The sequence below is a fragment of the Lactuca saligna genome, chromosome 2 (assembly GCF_052625555.1).
Source record: "Lactuca saligna cultivar CGN05327 chromosome 2, ASM5262555v1, whole genome shotgun sequence".
NCBI lineage: Eukaryota > Viridiplantae > Streptophyta > Magnoliopsida > Asterales > Asteraceae > Lactuca > Lactuca saligna.
Window position 1 is genome coordinate 109,298,620 of NC_136418.1, and position 22,269 is coordinate 109,320,888.

At 33.6% G+C, this 22,269-nt stretch overlaps 2 protein-coding genes across 11 annotated transcripts; one reads left to right on the plus strand and one right to left on the minus strand.

Moving 5' to 3' along the window:
- Positions 1-2,482: 2,482 nt before the first annotated feature.
- On the minus strand, positions 2,483-4,440 carry LOC145029974 (uncharacterized). The gene is made up of 4 exons (XM_078978418.1): positions 3,955-4,440; positions 3,412-3,878; positions 3,245-3,302; positions 2,483-3,193 (listed from the first exon to the last, which is right to left on the minus strand). The coding sequence occupies exons 1-4, from the start codon at positions 4,438-4,440 to the stop codon at positions 2,483-2,485; spliced, it is 1,722 nt and encodes a 573-aa protein (XP_078834544.1).
- An 8,019-nt stretch (positions 4,441-12,459) lies between these two features.
- Positions 12,460-17,041, plus strand: LOC145031352 (uncharacterized). 10 transcript variants are annotated; one of them, XR_013676923.1, is made up of 5 exons: positions 12,460-12,934; positions 14,228-14,357; positions 14,429-14,592; positions 14,668-16,694; positions 16,793-17,041. XR_013676923.1 is itself a non-coding variant. In XM_078979894.1 (4 exons), the coding sequence occupies exons 2-4, from the start codon at positions 14,306-14,308 to the stop codon at positions 16,946-16,948; spliced, it is 372 nt and encodes a 123-aa protein (XP_078836020.1). In that variant the 5' UTR covers positions 12,460-12,934; positions 14,228-14,305; the 3' UTR covers positions 16,949-17,041. The 10 variants fall into 10 exon arrangements, 2 of the variants coding, with proteins under 2 accessions (XP_078836020.1, XP_078836021.1); XR_013676919.1 differs by having other exon boundaries at positions 14,318-14,357; XR_013676921.1 differs by having other exon boundaries at positions 14,318-14,357; positions 14,668-16,674.
- The last annotated feature ends 5,228 nt before the right edge of the window (positions 17,042-22,269 follow it).

Below are 22,269 nucleotides of genomic sequence, written 5' to 3' on the forward strand. Positions count from 1 at the left end.
CGCATAATGGATGATGATGGTCTTAGAATTGGCATAGATGGAGTAGAGGAGAGAGAAAGAAAACCATGTTTTGGGTCTTCTTCTTTTACTTAAACAAATGCATTTTTCTTGATAAGGTGACATGTGGCTTTGGGATTTGGATACCTCACAGGAGTTCTTAGTTAATGCTACAAGCTAGAAAGTGGATCGATCAATATTTGTTACCGGTTGTAAATACTCCATCTAGATCGAATCGTGTCATTCCTATCAGGTATTGATGAGTATTGTTTATTGGAAGTAAATACTCCCAACTAGACCGATTTAATGTATCAAGGCATTGATGTTCTTGTGGTATTTTGCCTTTTTTGTTCAGATTACATGGAGGATCTTGATCATATTTTCTGTGAATTGTGAAGTGATCGCTAGAACTTATAATGACATTTTCGGACTTTGAGTTAGCTTGGTATTCGGTATATTTGTAGATATGATCTCGTGGATAAATACCATTCCGTTTCCAACTCACAAAAATTCTACTCTTGAAGCAATTGTTGTCGCTGTTTGTTCGATGTTTTGGCGTTATTGATCCATCAACTTTGGTGTTAAAAAAAGGAATAATATAATACTAGAGTCTATAAAAGAGATCTCTTAGGTGCTTTGACAGTAGTATATTATTAATTGGGTTTGTTGACATCAAAATCTTGTATGTTTGGAGGAAGTTTAGGGGTAAAGAAGTGGGAAAATGACTTAAAAGGGTAATAATGTTTCAAAAACGTACAAAAAACACCATTATTCTTTTTTTAGTGAAAAAAATACCATTAAACCGGAATTTTTGTACAAAAAATACCAACAAAGTACAAATAACCTTTTAGATGACCTGAGGTAACCGGTTACCTCAGGTGAACTACTGAACGTGCGTGCTTTAATGACCTTCATCCATCAAATTAGGGTTCCATCTTCATCCCCTTTCTTCATCTCCTTTGGCTCCTATGGCATCTTCAAGTTCATCGAATTATTCTAAGTCAAATTCGAACATTTCCAAGAGCAGGAGCACAATCGATTATGCCCACCCTTGTCACTGTGAGAAGCCTTCCCAAGTTTGGACCTCGACTATGACTAATAACCCGGGTAGAAAGTTCAGAGTATGTCGTAACTCACTAGTAAGTGGTTCTAGCATCTATCATCTACTTCTTCTTCATACTTAATTTGTTATGTGAATTTTATTATGTATATTGAAGGATAAGAAGAAGAAGAAATGTGATTTCTGGGAATGGGTCGATCAAAATGACGAACTAATAAAAGAAGACAACACTGAAGTCAAGATATCAATATTGGAAAATAATTTTTGGACACATAAGGTGAAGGCAGATAAAGAATCAATGAGTTTCAGAAAAGACTTGGATAAATTAACTAGGAAATATTGGAATCTCAAATGTTGTATGTTGTTGTTCTTTGTTATGTTTTGTATGTATGTTATGTTGAAATGAAATGGAAATTGTAATGTAATGACTTTGGTAATGTATTTAGAAAGTTTGGTTAACTAAAAGTCTTGTGTTGGAATTGATTTATTGGTTACTGCTTAATACTGGAATGGAAATAGTGATTCCTGAAATGGAATGGATTTATTGGTTATTGCTTAATATTGATTCTTCACACAGGATTGGAATTAATGGTTCCTGATTAATTATCTTTGTGTATATAGAAATGAAATTAATGATTTTTGGTTAATTGTCATTGTGATTCTTGGAATGGAATCATTGATTCCTGGAATGGAATGGAAATATTGATTACTGCTTAATATTGATTCTTCACACAGGATTGGAATTAATGGTTCCTGATTAATTATCTTTGTGTATATAGAAATGAAATTAATGATTTTTGGTTAATTGTCATTGTGATTCCAAGAATGGAATCATTGATTCCTGGAATGGAATGGAAATATTGATTACCAAACCACACATTGGAATGGCCTTGTCCAGGAATTAATGATTCTTGGTTTATATATTGGAATGGCCACATATTGGAATGGAATTAACTATTCTTGGTTTATATATTGAAATGGAATTAATGATTCTTGGTTTATATATTGGAATGGCCACATATTGGAATGGAATTAACTATTCTTGGTTTATATATTGAAATGGAATTAATGATTCCTGTTTTATACAATGGGATAAAGTTGGACCACATATTGGATTGGCCTTGTCTCTGTCCTTGTCCATAAATATAAACACACACATTACCAAACCACATGCATTATCTAAGTGGGACCACATACATTAAATATACACATTACCACATACATTAAATATACACATTACCAAACCACATACATTATCAAAATACACATTACACCTAATCACATGTAGCTTCAACAGTTTTTAAATTAAATGTAAACAAGACATCAAAAGTTGTGCCTAACAAAAGATTCCCTACTAAAAGTTGTCCTGCACTTACCAAAAGATTCCCTAAAAAAAGCTAACAAAAGTTATCCCCATTACTGCTCCTAGAGTGTTACAGGATTTTCAAGACTTCCCCCTGTATCATCCTTGGTCACCACCTTCCTCCTCAACCGAAGTTTTATGTTCCTCTGAGAAGGACCACACTTTCTCCTTTTCAAAGTTGGAGCAACCACATGATGATTCACCACTTCTTCATCAACTAGTTGTTCAACCTGCATCTCTAAATCATCCTCTGAATCTCCTTCAACTTCTTTCCCTGAATCACCTCCAACCTCATCCTCTAAATCAACTCCAACATCCTCAGCTTCCCCATGGCCTTGTCCCTGTCCTTCTCCCTGTCCTTGCCCTTGACCCTGCCCCTCACCCTCAAATAGCTCATGGTAATCAAAGAGATCTGAATCATCTACTGCATTAAGCTGTTTCAGAGGACATTTCCTCTTGTTATGACCTGGTTGGGAACATAAATTGCATTTAGAAGTGGTCCCAACTTTGCTGACAGTGTGTCTGTCACTTCTTTCTAAAATGCATTTCTTCCTGTTTGTCTTTGGTCTGCCAGGCAATCTTCTACGCTTTGGTGGTAAGATGGTATTCATATCATTTGCTGGCCACATTTCATGTCCATTAATTGGCTTAACATTATACTTGTAGCAGCTTCCAAACATTTGTGTTGTGTACCAATTTTCTACATACTCCTCTATATTCCCATTCAAGCACAAGATTGCAGAAATAGCATGTACACATGGTATACCTGTCAGCTACCATGATCTACATCCACATGTTCTTTTATGTAAGTCAACTGCATACACCTCATTCAACCATCTACTCTCATATTGATGAAAACCACTTGGAATTACTCCCCAAAACCTGTTATGAAATGTAACATATAAGTTATGTAAGTCAACTACATACACATGTTATGAAATGTAACATATATGTATGTATGTATATATATATATATATAATGTATAAATACCTCTGTATTTTCTTCATGTCCTCAATCTTCCTTCTTATTGAGGGACAAATGTCCAAGTTCCACTTCAGTCCCTTCCTTTTCTGAGTAAACATCCTTTCCATCACATACACTCTAATGTCTTCCAACATTGCTATTATTGGTTTTTTTCTAACTTCCACAATAGCTGCATTAAATAACTCTGATACACCATTTTCAATGGCATCACTACCACTATCTTCCCTAAAAAATGCCCTGGGCCATGTGTTTGGGTTTTTTTCCATCAGGTGTTCATAGGCAGTATTGTCAATCAGTTTGATCTCCTTCATGATGTCTTCAAATTTTGTGGTTGTTGTGGCCTTGGCAGCAAACCAGAAAAGTCTCCTATATTCTGCTCCTGAGAATTTTTTCTTGAAGTTAGCATAAACATGCCTGGCACATTGTCTATGCTCACATTCTGGCACTCTTTCCTTAACTGCTTCAATCAGTCCCTATTAAGTAACATTTTGATGTCATTATAAGTTAAAAATAAAATAGAAATACTATTATGAAAAAACAGTTGAGTACCTTGTGTTGGTCAGATATGATGGTTAGTCCTCTACCTTGTCCCATATCAATGTCTTCAAGTAATAGATCCAAAAACCATTTCCAATTTGCCTTATTTTCAACTGGTACAACAGCCCAGGCTAGAGGATACATTTGGTTATTAGCATCCCTACTAACAGCTGAAACTACCTCACCTCTACAAAGTCCCTTTAAAAAACATCCATCTACACCAATCACTCTTCTACACCCCTCAATCCAACCATCCTTCACAGCTTTCAAGCAAATATACATCTTAGAAAAATGGACTGTAGATTCAGGCATGATATCCACATCCAATTTCACTGTGGAACCTGGATTAGTCCTCAATAACTCCAAACCATAACTTCTAAGCTTTTCATAGTGTGCCACCAAGCTCCCTTCTATCTCATCCATTGCAAATTTTTTGGCATTTCTACACTGTCCAAAACTAACTTTTAGATTAAAATCTCTAAGGACTGCTGCTGCCATTTTCCTCTAACTAATTCTTGGATTATCTATTATGGTTTCTATTAACTGTTTTCCAATCCAACTATATGTGACCATTGAACCTAAATTTAAGGCCCTACTACAATTATGTTCAGAGATTAAGGTCTTAATCTGAAATGATCTTTCTTTACTCATCCAAGTTGCCCACAACCTAAAAGGGCATTTAGACTTCTCTTCACCTTTGCAACATCTAACTAATAATCTTGTTGAATCATTTTTTTCATACCATAGTTTATACCCATTAGCAACAGCATAATTACTTAACAAATGCTTAAGTTCATAACGATCACAGAATTTCATACCTAAGATTGGAGACATTGTATCCCATTTTTGGTTAGGATCATGAACTGGATACTTATGAAGATTTTTCTTGACATCTTTCTTATCATCTTTCTCATCATCCACAATTCTTGGAGGCTTGAAAAATTTTCTTCTAATGAAAGGATCATCAGATGGCTGTAGTTGTATCACTTCATCATCAGGCTCATGCTCCACGAACTCATCATCTGAAAGCTCAGAGTCTACATCATCATCATCCGTATTACCATCTACTGATCCATCTTCAGCTATCTCTTCTTCAATCCACTCCATTACTGGATATTGACTGTGATCAATGTACAAATTGATCATACCCCCATTCTCATGCCCAACATCAAGGAAACGAACATAATCATTTTCATCTTCCAAGACTCTTAACGCATCTCTCAGTGAACGTTGTGGAAGACAATAGTACACATTGATTGTTCCATCCTTGACCAAGTTCTTCACATACGAGATGAACTCCACGAAACTCATGCTTCTGACATCGACATTGCTAACAACCATTTTTACTGGATTGAAATACACAATCGGTTTGGGGAGAAAAGAACCTGTATGATTTACTTCGATTGTGAACTTCGAATCCATTGTGATTTTGTGGAAAGGATGAACGAACGAAGTAGAAGGAAAAAAGGAACCCTTGATTTTGGGGGAAATAACGAAGGGTAAGGGCACAATTATTCTAATAAATCTTTTAACCGGCTAACCTATAATATCCGGTTTAATGGTATTTTTTTCACTAAAAAAAGAATAATAATGTTTTTTGTACGTTTTTTAAACATTATTACCCTTTTAAGTCATTTTCCCTAAAGAAGTCCATATCCTTTGGGTAAATTAGATTAATGTCTTTCTACCTTTATTTTTATATAATCTTTTTGGCACTCTCTTGTTTTTGCCTGTGTCTAGTGATTTGCTAGGCACGGGATGTTTCTTAATATATTCTCGTCGGTTCCAAAAGGAACTTCTTTGTAATTCGTATTTTTTTAATGTTCAGCCGTTCAAAAATTATGTTTTATATTCACACGACGAAGTGACCACACTAAGCTAGTGTGGCGTGGCCCTGTTGGAGACAAGATAAAACTTTGCAGATTGGATACGTAAGATAATGAGGGGGATGTATCTTCTACTTGTCTACATGGTCGATTCTAAGCCTTACCATTCGTTTTCGTTATGATTATAATTACATTGTACCACCCACACAACAAACCATATCATTGCCTCGCCGAACTTCTTCCACAATTGTCAACATCGATCCGGAACATATCTAAATTAAATAGGTTAGCTTTAATAATGTTCATTCGTATTTACAATATATATATATATATATATATATATATATATATATATATATATATATATATATATATATATATATATATATATATATATATATATATTAGGGGTGTGCAGAAAACCGCACAAACCGCATAAACCGCCCACACCACACCGCACCACACCGCATAACGCGGTTTCGAACATTCGCGGTGCGGTTTGTGGTTTCTAATTTTATCAAACCGCACTACGCAGTGTAGTTTACGATTTTTAAATATGAAACCACGGTTCAAACCGCACCGCAACACACACACACATATATATATATATATATATATATATATATATATATATATATATATATATATATATATATATATATATATATATATATATATATATATAAAACCAATTGCTCATACATGTAAATAAACGAAGCACAAATTGAAGATTGAAGGATGCAAGATATGGATTGAATTGATTTCATAACTAAGATGAAGTTTTTATTTCATTCAAATTATTGATAATTCTGTAATTTAACTTCTGTATGTGTCATTTATCATAAACATTTTTTTTGTTAATTCTTTATATGTTTTTTTTTATTATATCGTATAATACTTTTATAACATATATATAATTCTTCAAACCGCACCACACCGCCTAAAACCGCACCGCACCACATAATGCGGTTTACATGGTTCGCGGCGCGGTTTGTGGTTTTCGAAAAACTCAAACCGCATATGTGATGCGGTTTTGGCTTTAAACCGCACCGCGAACACCCCTAATATATATATATATATATATATATATATATATATATATATATATATATAGGATGAGGTTCAATAGAGAACCATAATTAATCAAGGAATCAAAAATCCAATCTTTTTTTTTTTTTTTTTTTAATTTTTAGAACTTATTTTTTATTCAAAAAAAAATTAAAAATACAGAAATTCATAATTTTTTATCATTTTTCCAATGATATCAATTTTTTTTTTTTAACGTCAAATTCACAATATAAATTTTTGAAAACTCACAATATGAATCCGGATTCATACGGTGAATCCGAAAAATATTTTTCGCATTCACAATGTAAATATATGAATTTAGATATTTTTAGATTTTTTTTTCGATAAAGAATAAGTTCTAGAAATTGAAAAAAAGAATTGGTTCTTTGAAGAACCAATAATTATAGTTCTCTATTGAATTTTTCCATATATATATATATATAGGTTCAAGTTCATTTAAAATCATGCTAATTTTATGAGACCGTGAGACCAAATATAAAAATAATTTTAAAATGCAAAATAAAAGGAAAAAATCCAAAAAAAAAATTTAATTATAATTTTCGGAACTTTATTTACCTAAAAAAATAAAAATAATAAAAAATAAAAGAAAATTATCGTTTTTTTTTAAAAAAATACGTAAAATATTCTAATAGAATATTACACTGTACATTTGTAAAATGATTTTTAGAATATTTAGAATATTCTACTAGATTTGACAGATATGTAGAATATTCTAAATATTCTACTCAAATATGTAAAAAATATATATTTTGTATTTAATTTTTTTATTTTTTTATTTTTTGGAAAATATATATTCTGAAAACAATATTGGAAATTTTTTTTCGAAAATCTTCAATTATTTTGCATTTTAAAAATGTTTTTGTTTCATCTACTAAATGAGCGGCTAGGATTGCGTCTCACGGTCTCACAAAATTAGGTCATCTCACATGAACCTAACCTTATATATATATATATATATATATATATATATATATATATATATATATATATATATATATATATATATAGAAAGAGAGAGAGAGAGAGAGAGAGAGAGAGAATCGGCAAATAACCAAATTTGGGGGTATGTTTTAACCTTTTAACAATGAAAATTAAAGTTTTGAAAAATGACCATAGGATCTGCAGAGGGTGCTCTGCGGATGGACTAAAGCCTCTGAGGAACCGGAACACCTTTGCGGATCTTGGGTTTTTTTAATTTTTAAAATTTTTGTTTTTGTTTATTAATGTCATTTTTTAATACAATAATACCTTATGTGATTATGATGTAAAAAATTTAACAAAAAATGTTAAAAATAATGAACTTATGTTTAATATCAATCCACAGAACTGTGTGGGAATCCACAGAATTGTTATCAGCGGATCAGTGTATACCTCTGCGGATCAGTGTACACCTCTACAGATTAGTGTATAAATTGTCATAATGGTTAAATATTGTATCAACTCACCCCGGTATTGAAAAATATAGAAATAGCATCCAATGCACCAACTTCTACGAATGCAACATCATCGTCCGATACTCCACGTCCATGGATGACAAGAGAGGTGATGGTTATAATACGATGTTGGTTGAACAATTTTGAAGGTGTAACAACAATGGTTACCCCTAATTACCTTGGAGGTGATGAATGGATCCATATAACAGATATGTTCAACCTCTCATTTGGACAAGGAGAATATCGGGTACAAGTAGAGATTCTTAGTAAGTGGATGGAGTTAAAGAACAAAATCACATGGTTCAATCGATGGTATCATCATCTTTAAAATAGTAGTAATTATTATTACTCAAACGAGGAAGCTCTTCTAGAAATGGTTCTAGATCTTTAAATTTTCAAGCATGAGGGAAAAGACTTCGAGTATGTGGACGCTTGGAATCTGGTTAAGAACCACCAGTATTTCATGTAGAAGGGTTTTTTATGTGAAATGTTTTATGTAATATGTTTGCTACTGATGTATGTTTTCCATGTATTTGTATTGTTTTGTATTTTATGTTCTTTGGAATAAAGTAGAAGTTAACTCAACTGGTTCCGTAAATAACCTAATACAAACCAAATGCATATAAATAACGTAATACACACCGGTGCATATAAATAACTTAATAAAAACAAACTACATTAAAATATCATTCTACAAACGCAATACAAATTAAAAATACGGGAGATCATTTAAAAGATTCCAAAGGCCTTCAAACTCGAATTCTAACCCGTCACTAATGGATATGTATTCCGCTTTAGCCGCATCTAGGATAACTTACTCATCTTCATTTGGACGTGCATCATCAATTTTGGTATAAAGATTGTTGAAAACCAAGACTTATGTTTTTAATTCATACCATTTTATTCTGATGTCAACGGTGTTACGGTAGTTTTCTGGGGCAGTTTGAGGGTCAACGTTGAAGACATAAGTTAAACGGGTCCAATAACTTGGGTTATTCAACCTGATGGTCTTGTGGATATTAATATATGTACGAGTTAGACAAAGGTTATCCTCAGCGCTCCATGGTATGGAAGTCATTATGAGGGAAAATATAAGGGTTAATTTTTCAAAAAATTGAAATGAAGAAGAAATAGTATATAATCGATGAAAGGATACACATGGTAAAGTGATTTTATATTATTTATTCCGCAAAACTATTTGGGAATCCTCATAATTGTTACAGAATCCGCAGAGTTTTTTGGTAATCCACATAGTTGTTTTTCAGTCATTTTTCTTATTTAATTACCAGTTTAAAAAAGTTGTGTGTTTAATAAAAAAAATTATACAAATATTCCATGTTTTCTTTTTATAAAATTACACACACCGGTATTTTGAATAATAAACATACTTTAAGTAGGTTACAAAACATACATTAGAAAACATAAACATACAACCTTCATAAAAAACATAGTTTGAAATAAACTCCAATCATTCAAATCGAACCACAGAAACTTTGATATGTTTTCGTATTCCAGCCATGGGTTTCTGTTGCTTGTGTCCCTAGGTTTATTGTCACTTGCATCAATTGGTTACCTGGCTCTTGCTACCATTGGTACTCGGTGCAACCCTACCATTAGTTCAATGGCTCTTCCTGCGGTTGGTATTCGGTCCCTTGCGTCCATTGGTTATGTGGCTCATGCTGCCATTGATGTTCAATCTGTTGTGTCCATTGGTTGTCTGGCTATTGCTGCCATTGATGTTCGGTCTGTTGTGTCCATTGGTTTCCTAGCTTGCATCGGTTCTTTTTTTGTTGCTTTTGTCCCACTTCCTGACGCCCCAATATGTTTTTTACTTTTACTTTGGTTATTTGGAATGATTTTCTTACACGTCTTTGCATTATGAGTTGTGTTATGACATCCACTACACCTTCTTATTTTTGGTTCCTCACCATAAGAGGGAATACGATTGGTGTTTTTTGGTCTACCGACTTGATGTATTCCATCACAGGAGGGTTAACAACCATAAGGTCATTCGGAACCTCCCAATCACTATGAAAGAGGGTATACGAATTTCTCGTACGTTCTTTGATATGTTTCAATTTTATAAGCATCTATAGCCATATGCCCACAGTGATCATTTTGCAAGTGCTTTAAAACCATTATCACATAACCACATGACAAACCAGTTAGTTGCCAATATTTGCAAGAACAAGTCTTTTCCCTCAAATTCACTATGCCGCCACTTTTGAAGTCATACACTTGATATGTTGTATTGTCAACACCGATACCGACCATCCTTGAATCCCTTCTTTATTTTTTTTTAACCGTATCTTCAACCCACTTTGTAAGTATTGATGTACTTTTTTCTGTTAAAACAAACATATATTATTATATATGACATTTATCATATAATTTAAAATTAAACATAGTCATACCTTTAGCAATACGCCGTTTGTAAAACCTTTTCTGCATAAGTGCGTGAAAGAACTCAAGAAGTGGTAATATAAGCAACTTCCTTGCTTTGTTTGATACAACATTCACGGAGTCCGCACTATTTGAGGTCATATAATCATACCTCATGGTATGGCAATACGCTCTGGTCCATTTCTCATGTGGAATTTGACTGAGATATGTCGCTACATCATCTCTTATATTACACTGTCTCCCCTAATAGAATTCAAACTCAATGGTTTTGTAAGCTCTTACCAACTTCCAAAACAAATTTTTTTTTCAAAGGTGTAGACTATGTTTCCTATTAGATGAAAACCACACAATCAATGTTGAGCATTTGCAAGAACATTTTGAATGCGTACAACAATTACGGGTGCCCTATCTGTGACCGTTGTCAGACATTCCATATCACCAATGCATTCATGTAGCTTTTCAAGAAACCGTGTCCAAGAATCCGTAGTCTCTTTTAGGAAAATTCCATACCCAATAGGCAATATCTGATTGTTTCCATACATGGCTACTACATACAAGATGATGCCTTTGTACTTTCCCTTCAAATGAGCACCATCCATAATAATAATTTTTCTACAACACTCTCTGAAAGCACGTATCTACAATAAGCCAATAACAATATAAAAACCATTAATATATCAACAATATAATTTGTTTATAAACATTTAAGAAAATAACAAATATATTTAAAAATATATTACCGCGCATCCAATAGCGAAAAATGAATACTCAAAACGATCCTTCGAATCAGTTTTATGTACGCCACAATACCAGGATTATGATTCTTCAGATTGTGAAAATAAACTGGAAGTTTGGAGAAACTTTCTTCGGGGGTCCCCATCATTAATCCTAAAGCAAATTCTCTACATGTCACGCTTGTGAATAACTCATATTTATTTGTAGCAAAGCATTCATATCTCTAATGATATCATTAAACTTCCAAAATCTCAAACTTCCTTAACCCATAATGTCATGTATTATAGTTCCCAAAATCTCAAACTTCCTTAACCCAAAATCTCAAACTTCCTTTAGGGTAAGTCCCATGTAAGGGATTTGGGCCCAATTTGGAAAATTGGGTCATAATTGGGCCTTGATTGATTATTTAGCTTTTAGGCCTCCAAAGTTTGAGTTTGGGTCTTGGTCTTGGACCAAGCTAGGTTAGGGGTAAAATAGTATTTTACCCTAAGTATGGATTTATGGTTATGTATTGGCACCCAATTCTTACTTGGTGTTGTTTTGATGTTTGATAGTTCGAGGATCTGGCATCCAGCAGCTGGGGTTTGTCTGTGTGATCCGGCTAGGGCTGTAAACGAGCTGAGTCGAGCCCAAGTCTGACCAAGCTCGAGCTCGGCTCGTGAACAATTTAGTGGGCTCGCAAGCCTAATTGATCCTAAACGAGCTTATATATATATATATATATATATATATATATATATATATATATATATATATATATATATATATATATATATATATATATATATATATATATATATATAGATGCTCGTTTTGGCTCGCGAGCCCATTAATTGAAGCTCGGTTCGAGCTCGTTGAATAAACGAGCCTCATGTTTAAGCTCGAGCTCGACCCATGCTCGTTTAATTCGATCTCGAGCCGAACTTTTAACGAGTCGATCCCGAATAACTCACGAGTAACTCGCTTCACTTACACCCTAACTTAAGCCACTTCATATTATTCTTTATACTATTGTTAATATTATTCTTTATACTATTTACTATTGTAGAGGGTGAGTCTAAAACTGTCCGTTTAGTCTCAGCAGGTTTCTGCCCTTCCGCCGTCGTCCCCATGATTCCTCCTCCTTCTCTCCACGTTCACAGTCGGTCGGTTGTCTCCTTCCCCAACCATTCAATTGGTTTCCTTGAAAATCGGTTTTATTGAAGAACTGCAATACACTATTGCTAGAAATCAACCACTTCCCGTTAACTGTACTGGATTCATAGCTCCACAGAAAAAACCTTTCTTCTCCACATTCGCAATTCTTCGTATTTCTAAACCGTCTAAGCAATTACCATAGGCGACTATATAATCTCAGGCAGACAACCGATCTTGCTTACTGAAAATTGAAGATTGATTGAAGATAAGGGCTTGAACCCTAATTTCATTTCTTCATATTACGAGCTCTATCTCCTGTTGTGCCTCCTATATCTCCATGGTCGTCATCAATGGCGGACTTTTCTTCAGGTATTCCCTAATTCTAACTACTAATGCTTCTTTTTGGTCTGAAATTTCCTCTGTAGTTCATATACTTCCCATCGATTTCTCTCTTCACACCATTCGAATATCAACATTTCCCCTATTTTGATTTAAGTTCCAATTTTAGCTTCTCGATTGGATAGAAATTCTTAAAGGTTAATTGGTTTTGTTTTGAGATTGTTATGATTTTCTACTTTAATAACTAATACCAAAGTGATAATTTTGATTTTTAACTTCTTATTACTTGATAAAAACTCAAATGGTAATTTCATTTTAAGACAACACCCTTCAGTTGTTCGATATTTTTTGACTTCTATTTATGAAGATTTAATTTCGTGTTTATCTGGTGTAGCAATTGCAACAATCAATTTTTAAAAGAAAAATGCTAAGATTTAGATCTATAAGGTCACCCCTAATGGTAATTTGGTCTCAGTTTTTGAACATAACATACAGATTTACATTTCCTTTTTTCACACAAAACCACATTATAGTTCATTTTTCCTTCAAATAATCAGAAAACCATCTGTCTTTCTGCAAAATCTCTATGTCCAGGACAATATTTGCAAGGGTCGTTTTTCGAAGATTTTGGCGAGATGTTTCAAGGTTTTTGATGAAAGGAAATGTTTATTTTTTTTTTTATTATTATTTTTTTAATTGGATAAAGTTAAAGGACCATTATCTGATTCATCTATAAATGGTATAAATGTAAGTGTTCATAATTTCAATGTATCACAATTAACAGTCTTCATCTTGATAAAAATACCTACTTTTCATTATAACTATTAAAAGTGCTTTGGAGATTAAAGGTAACTAAATTACAACTATTTCTATTTTTAACTTTATGATATGCATTGCTTTCACATATTTTTCTCACAATGGAGGATATCTCAAACTAAAATCGGATAATTTCTCAAAACTAAAATGAAAAGTCTCGTCACTCGCACTTGCATGGAAAAAGTTTAATATTTTTAAAATTTTTACTAAATTACTTTTATACAGTACGGATTGGTATTGAAATGATTTGTTTTTATATTGTTCAACGTGTCCACCGGATGGGTATAACACTAGTTTATAATTATTCTAAACGGTTAAAATGTAATAAATGGCAAAGGACTTATTTTTTTAAAATTTGGCGTAGTGTTAAGAAATCTCCTGAAGTGTTAATATCATAATTTTTTATATCAAAACTATTATATACTGCTTTTGATGTCATGTGCGAGTGATGAAAATTTGAGTAATTTGATGAGAAATCTTGGAAATCAAAACTCAAAATTAATGCAGGAGCGACTCCAAAAGAGGGGAAATGAAATGGAACCAGAATAGTTGAATTACTTCCAAAAGTAATTCTTATTACCGTTCATGCTTTTGCAGTTTACAATGTGCAGCAACTCAAGCTTGTCACAGAACACTGGTGATACTTGCTTTTTTTCTTATTTATGATTCTTACATTGGTTATGATTTTTATTCCTATCTATTGTTTAGGTTTGACAACAATGGTGGCAATGGAGGTTGCAGTGGCAGTGTCGGCAGCGGTGGTGGCCACCGCGGCGGAAGTGGCAGTGGCGGCAGCAGTGGTGGCAAAGGCTCTGGACGTGGTGGTGACCGCTGTGGTGGCTCTTATAGTGGTGGCGGCCACCGCAGTAGCGGTAAGAGATTGTTTTTTTTTCCTTAAATGTTTGATCTTTGCTTCATATCAACTAATCTTGCTTTAACCGCTGAAGTCGCTGAGAAATTATTTGCTGATTATGCTCTACCGCTCGGGAGAGTTGAGGTGGGAGACATTGTTGCACCACGGGCAGGGCTGCATAAAGGCAAACATCAGAGGGTTATCAATATCGAAGTGGGTAAAATGCATGTCGAACTACAGAGTAGGAGGAAGCCAGTATTGAGTTGCAAGTGTTTTAACTTTTTTTTTGTTTATTATAGAACTATGCCTTCTTATTACATAGTTAAAAGAATATTGGTCCTCAATTTCTATAGATAGCAAGTCCGCTGCTTTGGAGATCATTAAGAAAAAGCCGAAGGGTAGGTACTTGTTTTTGTTTAATTTTTATGTTAAGGTTTTTATCATATGATTTGTTCTTTTGTTTAGTGTTGGCAGCAGTTGTGGTACCAAGGTTAAACGCCACCGTGGTGGTCCTGGTGATGGAGGTGGAGGCCATGATGATCATGGTGGTTTCAGTGGAGGAGATGTCAAACGTTGCAAGCTTCACTAATAATGTAGAATTTGGAGAAAAGAATTAGTTTTGATCAAAGTGAGATCTAGTACTTATTTTATTTTTTTGTGTTCGTAATCATATTATACCCTAAACTTAGATTGTCGTTTTCTATGATCCTAAAACAATCTCATTTTTACCATTTGAATTTTGCCAAAAATCCATTTTTGACCAAAATTTCCTCATTTTATTCAATTTTTACTTGCAAAATACTTATATTGCACCATTTTTTATATGATGTCAAAACTTAGAAAACAGCTTCTAAATTATAAGCTATTTTTGGTATCATATAAAAAATGGTGCAAAATAAGCATTTTGTAAGTAAAAATTGAATAAAATGAGATAATTTTGGTTAAAAAGGGATTTTTGGCAAAATTCAAAATGGTAAAAATAGGATTGTTTTAGGATCATAGAAAACCACAATCTAAATTTAGGGTATAATATGATTAAGAACACAAAAAAATAAAAAAAATAACTAGATCTCACTTTGATCAAAACTAATTCTTTTCTCAAAATTCTACATTATTAGTGAAGCTTGGAACGTTTGACATCCCCGCCACTGAAACCACTATGATCATCATGGCCTCCACCTCCATCACCAGGACCACCACGGCGGCGTTTAACCTCGCTACCATAAGTGCTGCCACCACTAAACAAAAGAACAAATCATAAGTAAGATAAAAACCTTAACATAAAAATTAAACAAAAACAAGTATCTGCCCTTTGACTTTTTCTTAATGATCTCTAAAGTAGTCGACTTGCTATCTGCAAAAACTGAGGACCAATATTATTTTAACTATGTAATAAGAAGACATAGTTCTTTAATAAGCAATAAAAATTTAAACACTTGCAACTCAATACTGGCTTCCTCCCACTCTATAGTTCGACATGCATTTTACCTCCTTCGATACTGATAACCCTCCCATGTTTGCCTTTGTGCACCCCTGCTCGTGGTGTAACAGTGTCTCCCACCTCAGCTCTCCCGAGCGGTAGAGCATGATCAGAAAATAATTTCTTGGTGACTTCAGTGGTTAAAATAAGGTTAGTTGATATGAAGCAAGGATTAAACATTTAAGAAAAAAAAAACAATCTCTTACCGCTACTGCAGTGGCCGCAACGGCCAAAGCCTTTGCGACCGCGGTGGCCACCCCTGCCAATGCCACCATTTTTGTCAAACTTAAACAATAGATAGGAATAAGAATCATAACCAATGTAAGAATAATAAATAAGAAAAAAACCAATCTCTTACCGCTACTGCGGTGGCCGCCACCGCAACGGCCAAAGCCTTTACGACCGCGGTGGCCACCACTGCTGCCGCCACTGCCAATGCCATCATTTTTGTCAAACCTAAACAATAGATAGGAATAAGAATCATAACCAATGTAAGAATCATAAATAAGAAAAAAAACAAGTATTACCAGTTTTTTATGACAAGCTTGAGTTGATGCACATTGTAAACTGCAAAAGCATGAACGGTAATAAGAATAGAATAAGAATCATATCATCTTCTAGGTTCCTACTGGTTTTCAACGGTTATAGTGATACTAATTATTTTTTTAGTTTCAAACAAGTAATAATATCTTGATTTTGTGATTTACCTGGCTTAACATATCAATTTTCCATTATGTAGGGTTTTATTTTGAAATCCCAATTGTTCCAAGGGGCCAAGCATCTTTTTGATAATTCTTCTACAAACTTGGACCATCGAACATTTCAATTTCAAAATTTGTTAGTTTGCTTGGATGTTCGTGTTCCTGTTTACTATTTGTGTTGTTTCTCATGGTAACCGAATAATTTGGATGTAAGAAATGACAAATTACAAATGTTGAAATGACCAATTACAAAATTAAAATGAATAAACATATGGCAACATTGTTAATAGGTGGATACTGCAAGCAAATGTAAGAAAACCAAACCTTTCGAATCATGAAATAACTAGTAAGTGATTGTTTGTTATCTTATGTTGCACCTTAATTTACTATTTATAATATACTATTTATAATATGAAATGAATTATGTTTTTTTTTTTTTTTTTTTCTATAAGGTGTCTTTAAGCTATATTAAAAACTTGTATTCTTGATATATTACTAATACTAGGTTATAACTCGTGTGCTACACGGTTGATTTTTTTATTAATATTGTTAGCATTCCGCTTTCAGTTTTCCTTATTATAATCAAGCACTTTGAAACACGATATCTTACATGTTACGTTTAAAAATAATTAAAGTAGGTTTTATTTCTTGCTATAACAGTGACCTATCTATTTGAGTATGTATGCGGCTATGATTTACCAATAAACAAAAGTAGAATTGTATAACTGTGGTCACGTTTAATAAAGTTATAAGCAATTTTTAAATAAAAAAGACCATTTTTTCTATCCGTATTTGTAACTAATTTCTTAGGGACATCATATGTAAATTTTTAATTTATAAGGACTGCTTATGTAATTATGTATTACCAGTATATTAGTTTCTATGATGACATTTAAATTATTTTAGCATTCCACTTTCAGTTTTTCATAAACTAAACTTTCAAAATTTATCTTGCATGTAAAACTGAAAGTGGAATGCTAAAATAATTTAAATATCATCATGGAAACTAATATTCTACTAATACACAAAAGAACAAAAATGTTCCTTATAACTTAAATATTCACATATAATGTTAAACTTAAAAAATAAAAATAAAAAATAAAAATGATACCAAATTATAGTATTATACCAAAGCAAAAATACCAACGTTGTGATTTCACTACCAAAGAATCCCCCTTGTTTTGCTGAGTTTCCCAAATTACCCCTAGATTGCATCCGTCTAAGTAGCTTTTAAGTACAGAACAATTACCCTAAGCTTAAAGAAAACCAAGTAGCATTAACAAGGATGCATGACAACAAAACATTAGTCAAAACGTGTTGAGTTTTATTTATTACTTTTTATATATAACATTTAATCTCACAATGATATAAATTACAATCTTTTTTCCAAGTTAATTCATACTACCTGACATAAATCAATAACAATAAAATGATTATAATTTTGTCCTTTGAATTATCCAGACCCTTGTCATCTCATCTGAAATTGATAATATGTATTAGTAATCTGACTAGTGCACAAATCTTATTTAATGTATGGTTACCATAATATAAGGATGTGATAGACCTTTTAGTATGTAATTCAAGTCCAACCAAAATAACTATAAGTTACTATTCATCGCTTTGGACAAAGATAACATGTTGGGAAACTGGAAACGATACAAGATTACATTGAACCATAATGGTACTAAGTATTAAAATCATGTTATCATCCATCCTGTATATTGATAACAAATTTGCAGGCATACCAAATATACACATATATACAAATATGGTTTACAGAGAGCGAGAGAGACGTCAAATACATGTTTATCATTATCCATCACATGAGAAAGGGAAATTGATACCAGATGAGAGGTGATAGTAGTGAACTTGGGTCAAGCTTTCTTTGAGACACTTCGCCAAACACTTCGGGTGCTTCTTCTATAACCTGTAATAAAACTGGAAAATCGTCTTTTTGTATTTAACCTGGGAAGAAAACAGCCAATGCTTCTCAAGTCCATAACATAATTAAAAAGGTTACACATCAATGGGTATACCTAAGAAACTAAATATAGTAAAATCCAGAAGGAGATGAGACTTTTGTGGGTGAAACAACTCTGGGAAATAATGAAATATTTGGTATCTGTATGAATTGTGATTTATATATCATTAATGTATCGACTTACAAAATAGCTAAAATCAGAAAATCAACGAATTGATTTGTATACCAACGAAGCCCTAAAACAAAATTTACGATTGTGTGGTGAAAGTAGCATTTTGATTAGATGAAGCTTGGTTGTCTATAGAGAGTGATGATGGCCGATTAGGGAGATTGAGCATTACTTCTTTTGTTTTCTAAGCTAAATAAAATAGTCATGTGAGAGTGAAAAGGGTTACGAACGAGAACCATTGGACTCCACCATGTCAAATTAAAACCCTAGATATAGAGAAAATTGGGAATTCGTGCCAAGATTTTGGTTGGAATTTTGAAATCCAATTAAAATTTTAGCAGATTTTATGGGATTTGAGGAATTGATCGGAAAAGATTTAGCGTGGAGAAAGCTCTAGAAAAACGACACTTGTCAAAAGCTCCAGAAGAAATGACCCTTGGCATAAACGACTATTCTTTTATTAGGTTATTAGGTGTAAGACTCATTTATTACATGAGTTAGTTAAAAAATATATATAAATCCCCTAATCTAATAAATAAGTATTTTTTTGCCATGTGGCAATTCCTAAGCACCCAGTCGAATTTTCCCGCTCTAAACATCAATGTGTTTTTCCATCTTTGCCCTTTCAATCGAGGATATAACCTGTTCCTACTTTTCAGCAGAATGAAATAAGGTAATTCCATAATCTACTTTCCTGATTTTGTGGAGAAATTTGAATTTTTCTTTTGATTAATTTCGGTTTGATACGAAAGATGCATGAAATCAACAATAATTCATCACATCAACAAAAAATCAGGAACTCAAAATTTGATTCGATTCTGTAGATCGTCTTCATGACTTCATATATTTTAGGTGTTTTAAACGATATTGGAATGAAGAGTAGATAGAGAGAGCGATTGAAATCTCTACGTAGGTGTCTATGGTAAAAAAAAAAAGGGGTAGAAAGGTATCCAGCAGCAGCAGAAGGAGAAGGAGATCGGTAGGGGTGGGGAAAAGGATTACCTCAACATAGTCAGGTCAGCCAATTGCTTTTCAAATCTCAATATGTATGTGTTTGATTTAGGAATTATATGCGAAAACATCATGCAAATCATCTTTAGTTGGTTGTATGATTAGACTGTTCAGATTGTATTTTTTGTTTGAAATGCACTAGATATGGATTATCGAGAGAAAAAGGGAAAAGAGTCTTCAATTTTTTGGTCCCAGCAAGCTTGAAGAGAAGAAGGTAAATTAATTGCTTCAAATTAATTTTATTTTCCAATACTATTTTATCATTGTTTTGTAGATGATTTAGGTTGGATGTGTTTTTGTTAGATGAATGAGAAATATCAATCGCTTCACACATCTGATGATTTCAAGAAAGACTCATCTTATTCTTATCTATTATCGAGTTTACTTTTCATTACGATTTTAGTGAAGGTTTATCGAAAAATTAGAGGTTTTATAATATATGCCACTTTTCCTCCCCAATAAGGTGTTTTGACTATTTTTCAATTGGTGGAGTAACTGAAAATTCCAAGGTTTATATTTTCAATTTTTTCTTTTATTTTCATTTCTTGAGTGTGTATTGCGATAAATCCTAAGGAAGAAATTGGTTTAAATCTTCACAGTATATTTCACATAGATATAATTCTTATCAGTACCATATGATCGATGTTTTCTTAATTGTTGGTCATTTCTCCAGCTCCAACTCATTGTGTTTGTGTCAACTTCAAAATCAGGTACTAATCTGCTCCTTTTGCAAATCATTATGTTTTTTTTACCAGCAATGTGTTTGTGTTATTGGATAGAATCAGGAATGGTTCAAATTGACTATTTTATCGTTTAACATCTCCATTTTACCCTTAATTGATTTCTAAACTTAGTACAAGATAGTGTTTTAAGCTTAAGCACCATCTGTGAGAGTTAAATCTTCTTTCTCTGTTTACCAAAGATTACCATGTAAGTGGAGTTTACCAAAGAATTTTGTGTACAAAATTCTATGGGGGTTTTTGTGACATCCTTAAATTTACGGTCATTTTAAAAAAATTATTTATGCTTATTTGAAAATCAGAGTATCATTTTTAAAGAATAATATTCCAGAATTTGTTCCCAGAAAAACATTATATATATATATATACACACACACACACACACACACACACACATATTATCAAAGCAATTCCGAAGAAATGTATTTTGTTTATATTAAAACTTTGGGATGCCATCATCAAATACAGAAACATAAGCATAAACAGACCTTACATTCATTTATACTAGTGATCTACATCTCCTTTAGTCTCTTAGTGTAATGTAGCTTCGTATCGAAACCTGACATTATGAGGAGTTCTTCAGCAGCTGATGGCAGGGTGAGATCGGGAACCTAGGAAAGCCTAGGGTTTGCTTCAGTGGGATTTGTCGTGCTGGTTAGCGAGTGTTGTTGTTTGGATTTGCGAAGGTGACTTAGAGGATTCGGGAGGATTCTTTAGGAAGGTATGGATAGGTGTGGAAGATAGTATTGGGCCTATACTAATAGAAGCATAGGATCCATACTCTAATCAAGGAAAGTCTTGGAGAATATAGGAAGCCTATGAGATGAGAATTCGTGGGTATATTCAGATCTCTTTCATGTTGTTTTTAGTATGGTGTTGAGCACTTAGGAATGAGGTTTAGGTTCTAGTTTTGGCTCAGTAGGAGGTATTGAGTCGAACGATGTGAGGTCTTGGGAGTTCATCTCATTGGAGATTTATCACAGTGCTTCAGATTGGACCTTGGTGGTCTTTGGTTCAGCCAAGGAAGGGAATTTGGAGTTCTTGGATGGTTATCTCAGGGAATTTCGGGCCGAGGTTGTATTAGGGCTGTTGGGGGCTCATTTTGAGCCCAAGACTTGTGGATCCATATGTTCCTTCAGGAAGGAAGATCCTATTGTTAACTCTTGTCATTCGGGATCGGAGGTAGGTTATGCACCATGTATTTAAGAGAATCAACCACATTTTTGGATTGTCATGGAGATATCGCGAGTCTTTCACGAGGAGTTACATGACATCATTAGGCGTGTCACTGACAAATTGGTCGCCAGGTTCGAGGGTCGGACCTCGGCTATTCAGATGGTTGAAGGGATAGTCGGGGTAACACGGGAGCAAGAGATAGGTTTGGATAGGCATCTGGGAATGAGGAAGCGGACTCATGGTCTGGCTTGGCGATCTGACCAGTTAGACATTGCCATAGTTGGTGTCAGAGGCCCGAAGGGTCGTGGGGTTTCACGAAGGATGAAGGGGAACATGAGGAAGTTCGCAACAGGTCTAAGTGCGACAAGTGTGGATGGAAGGGTCACATCCACCAAAAATTCACATTGGAGGTAGAGTTGTGTCATCATTGTCATCAAC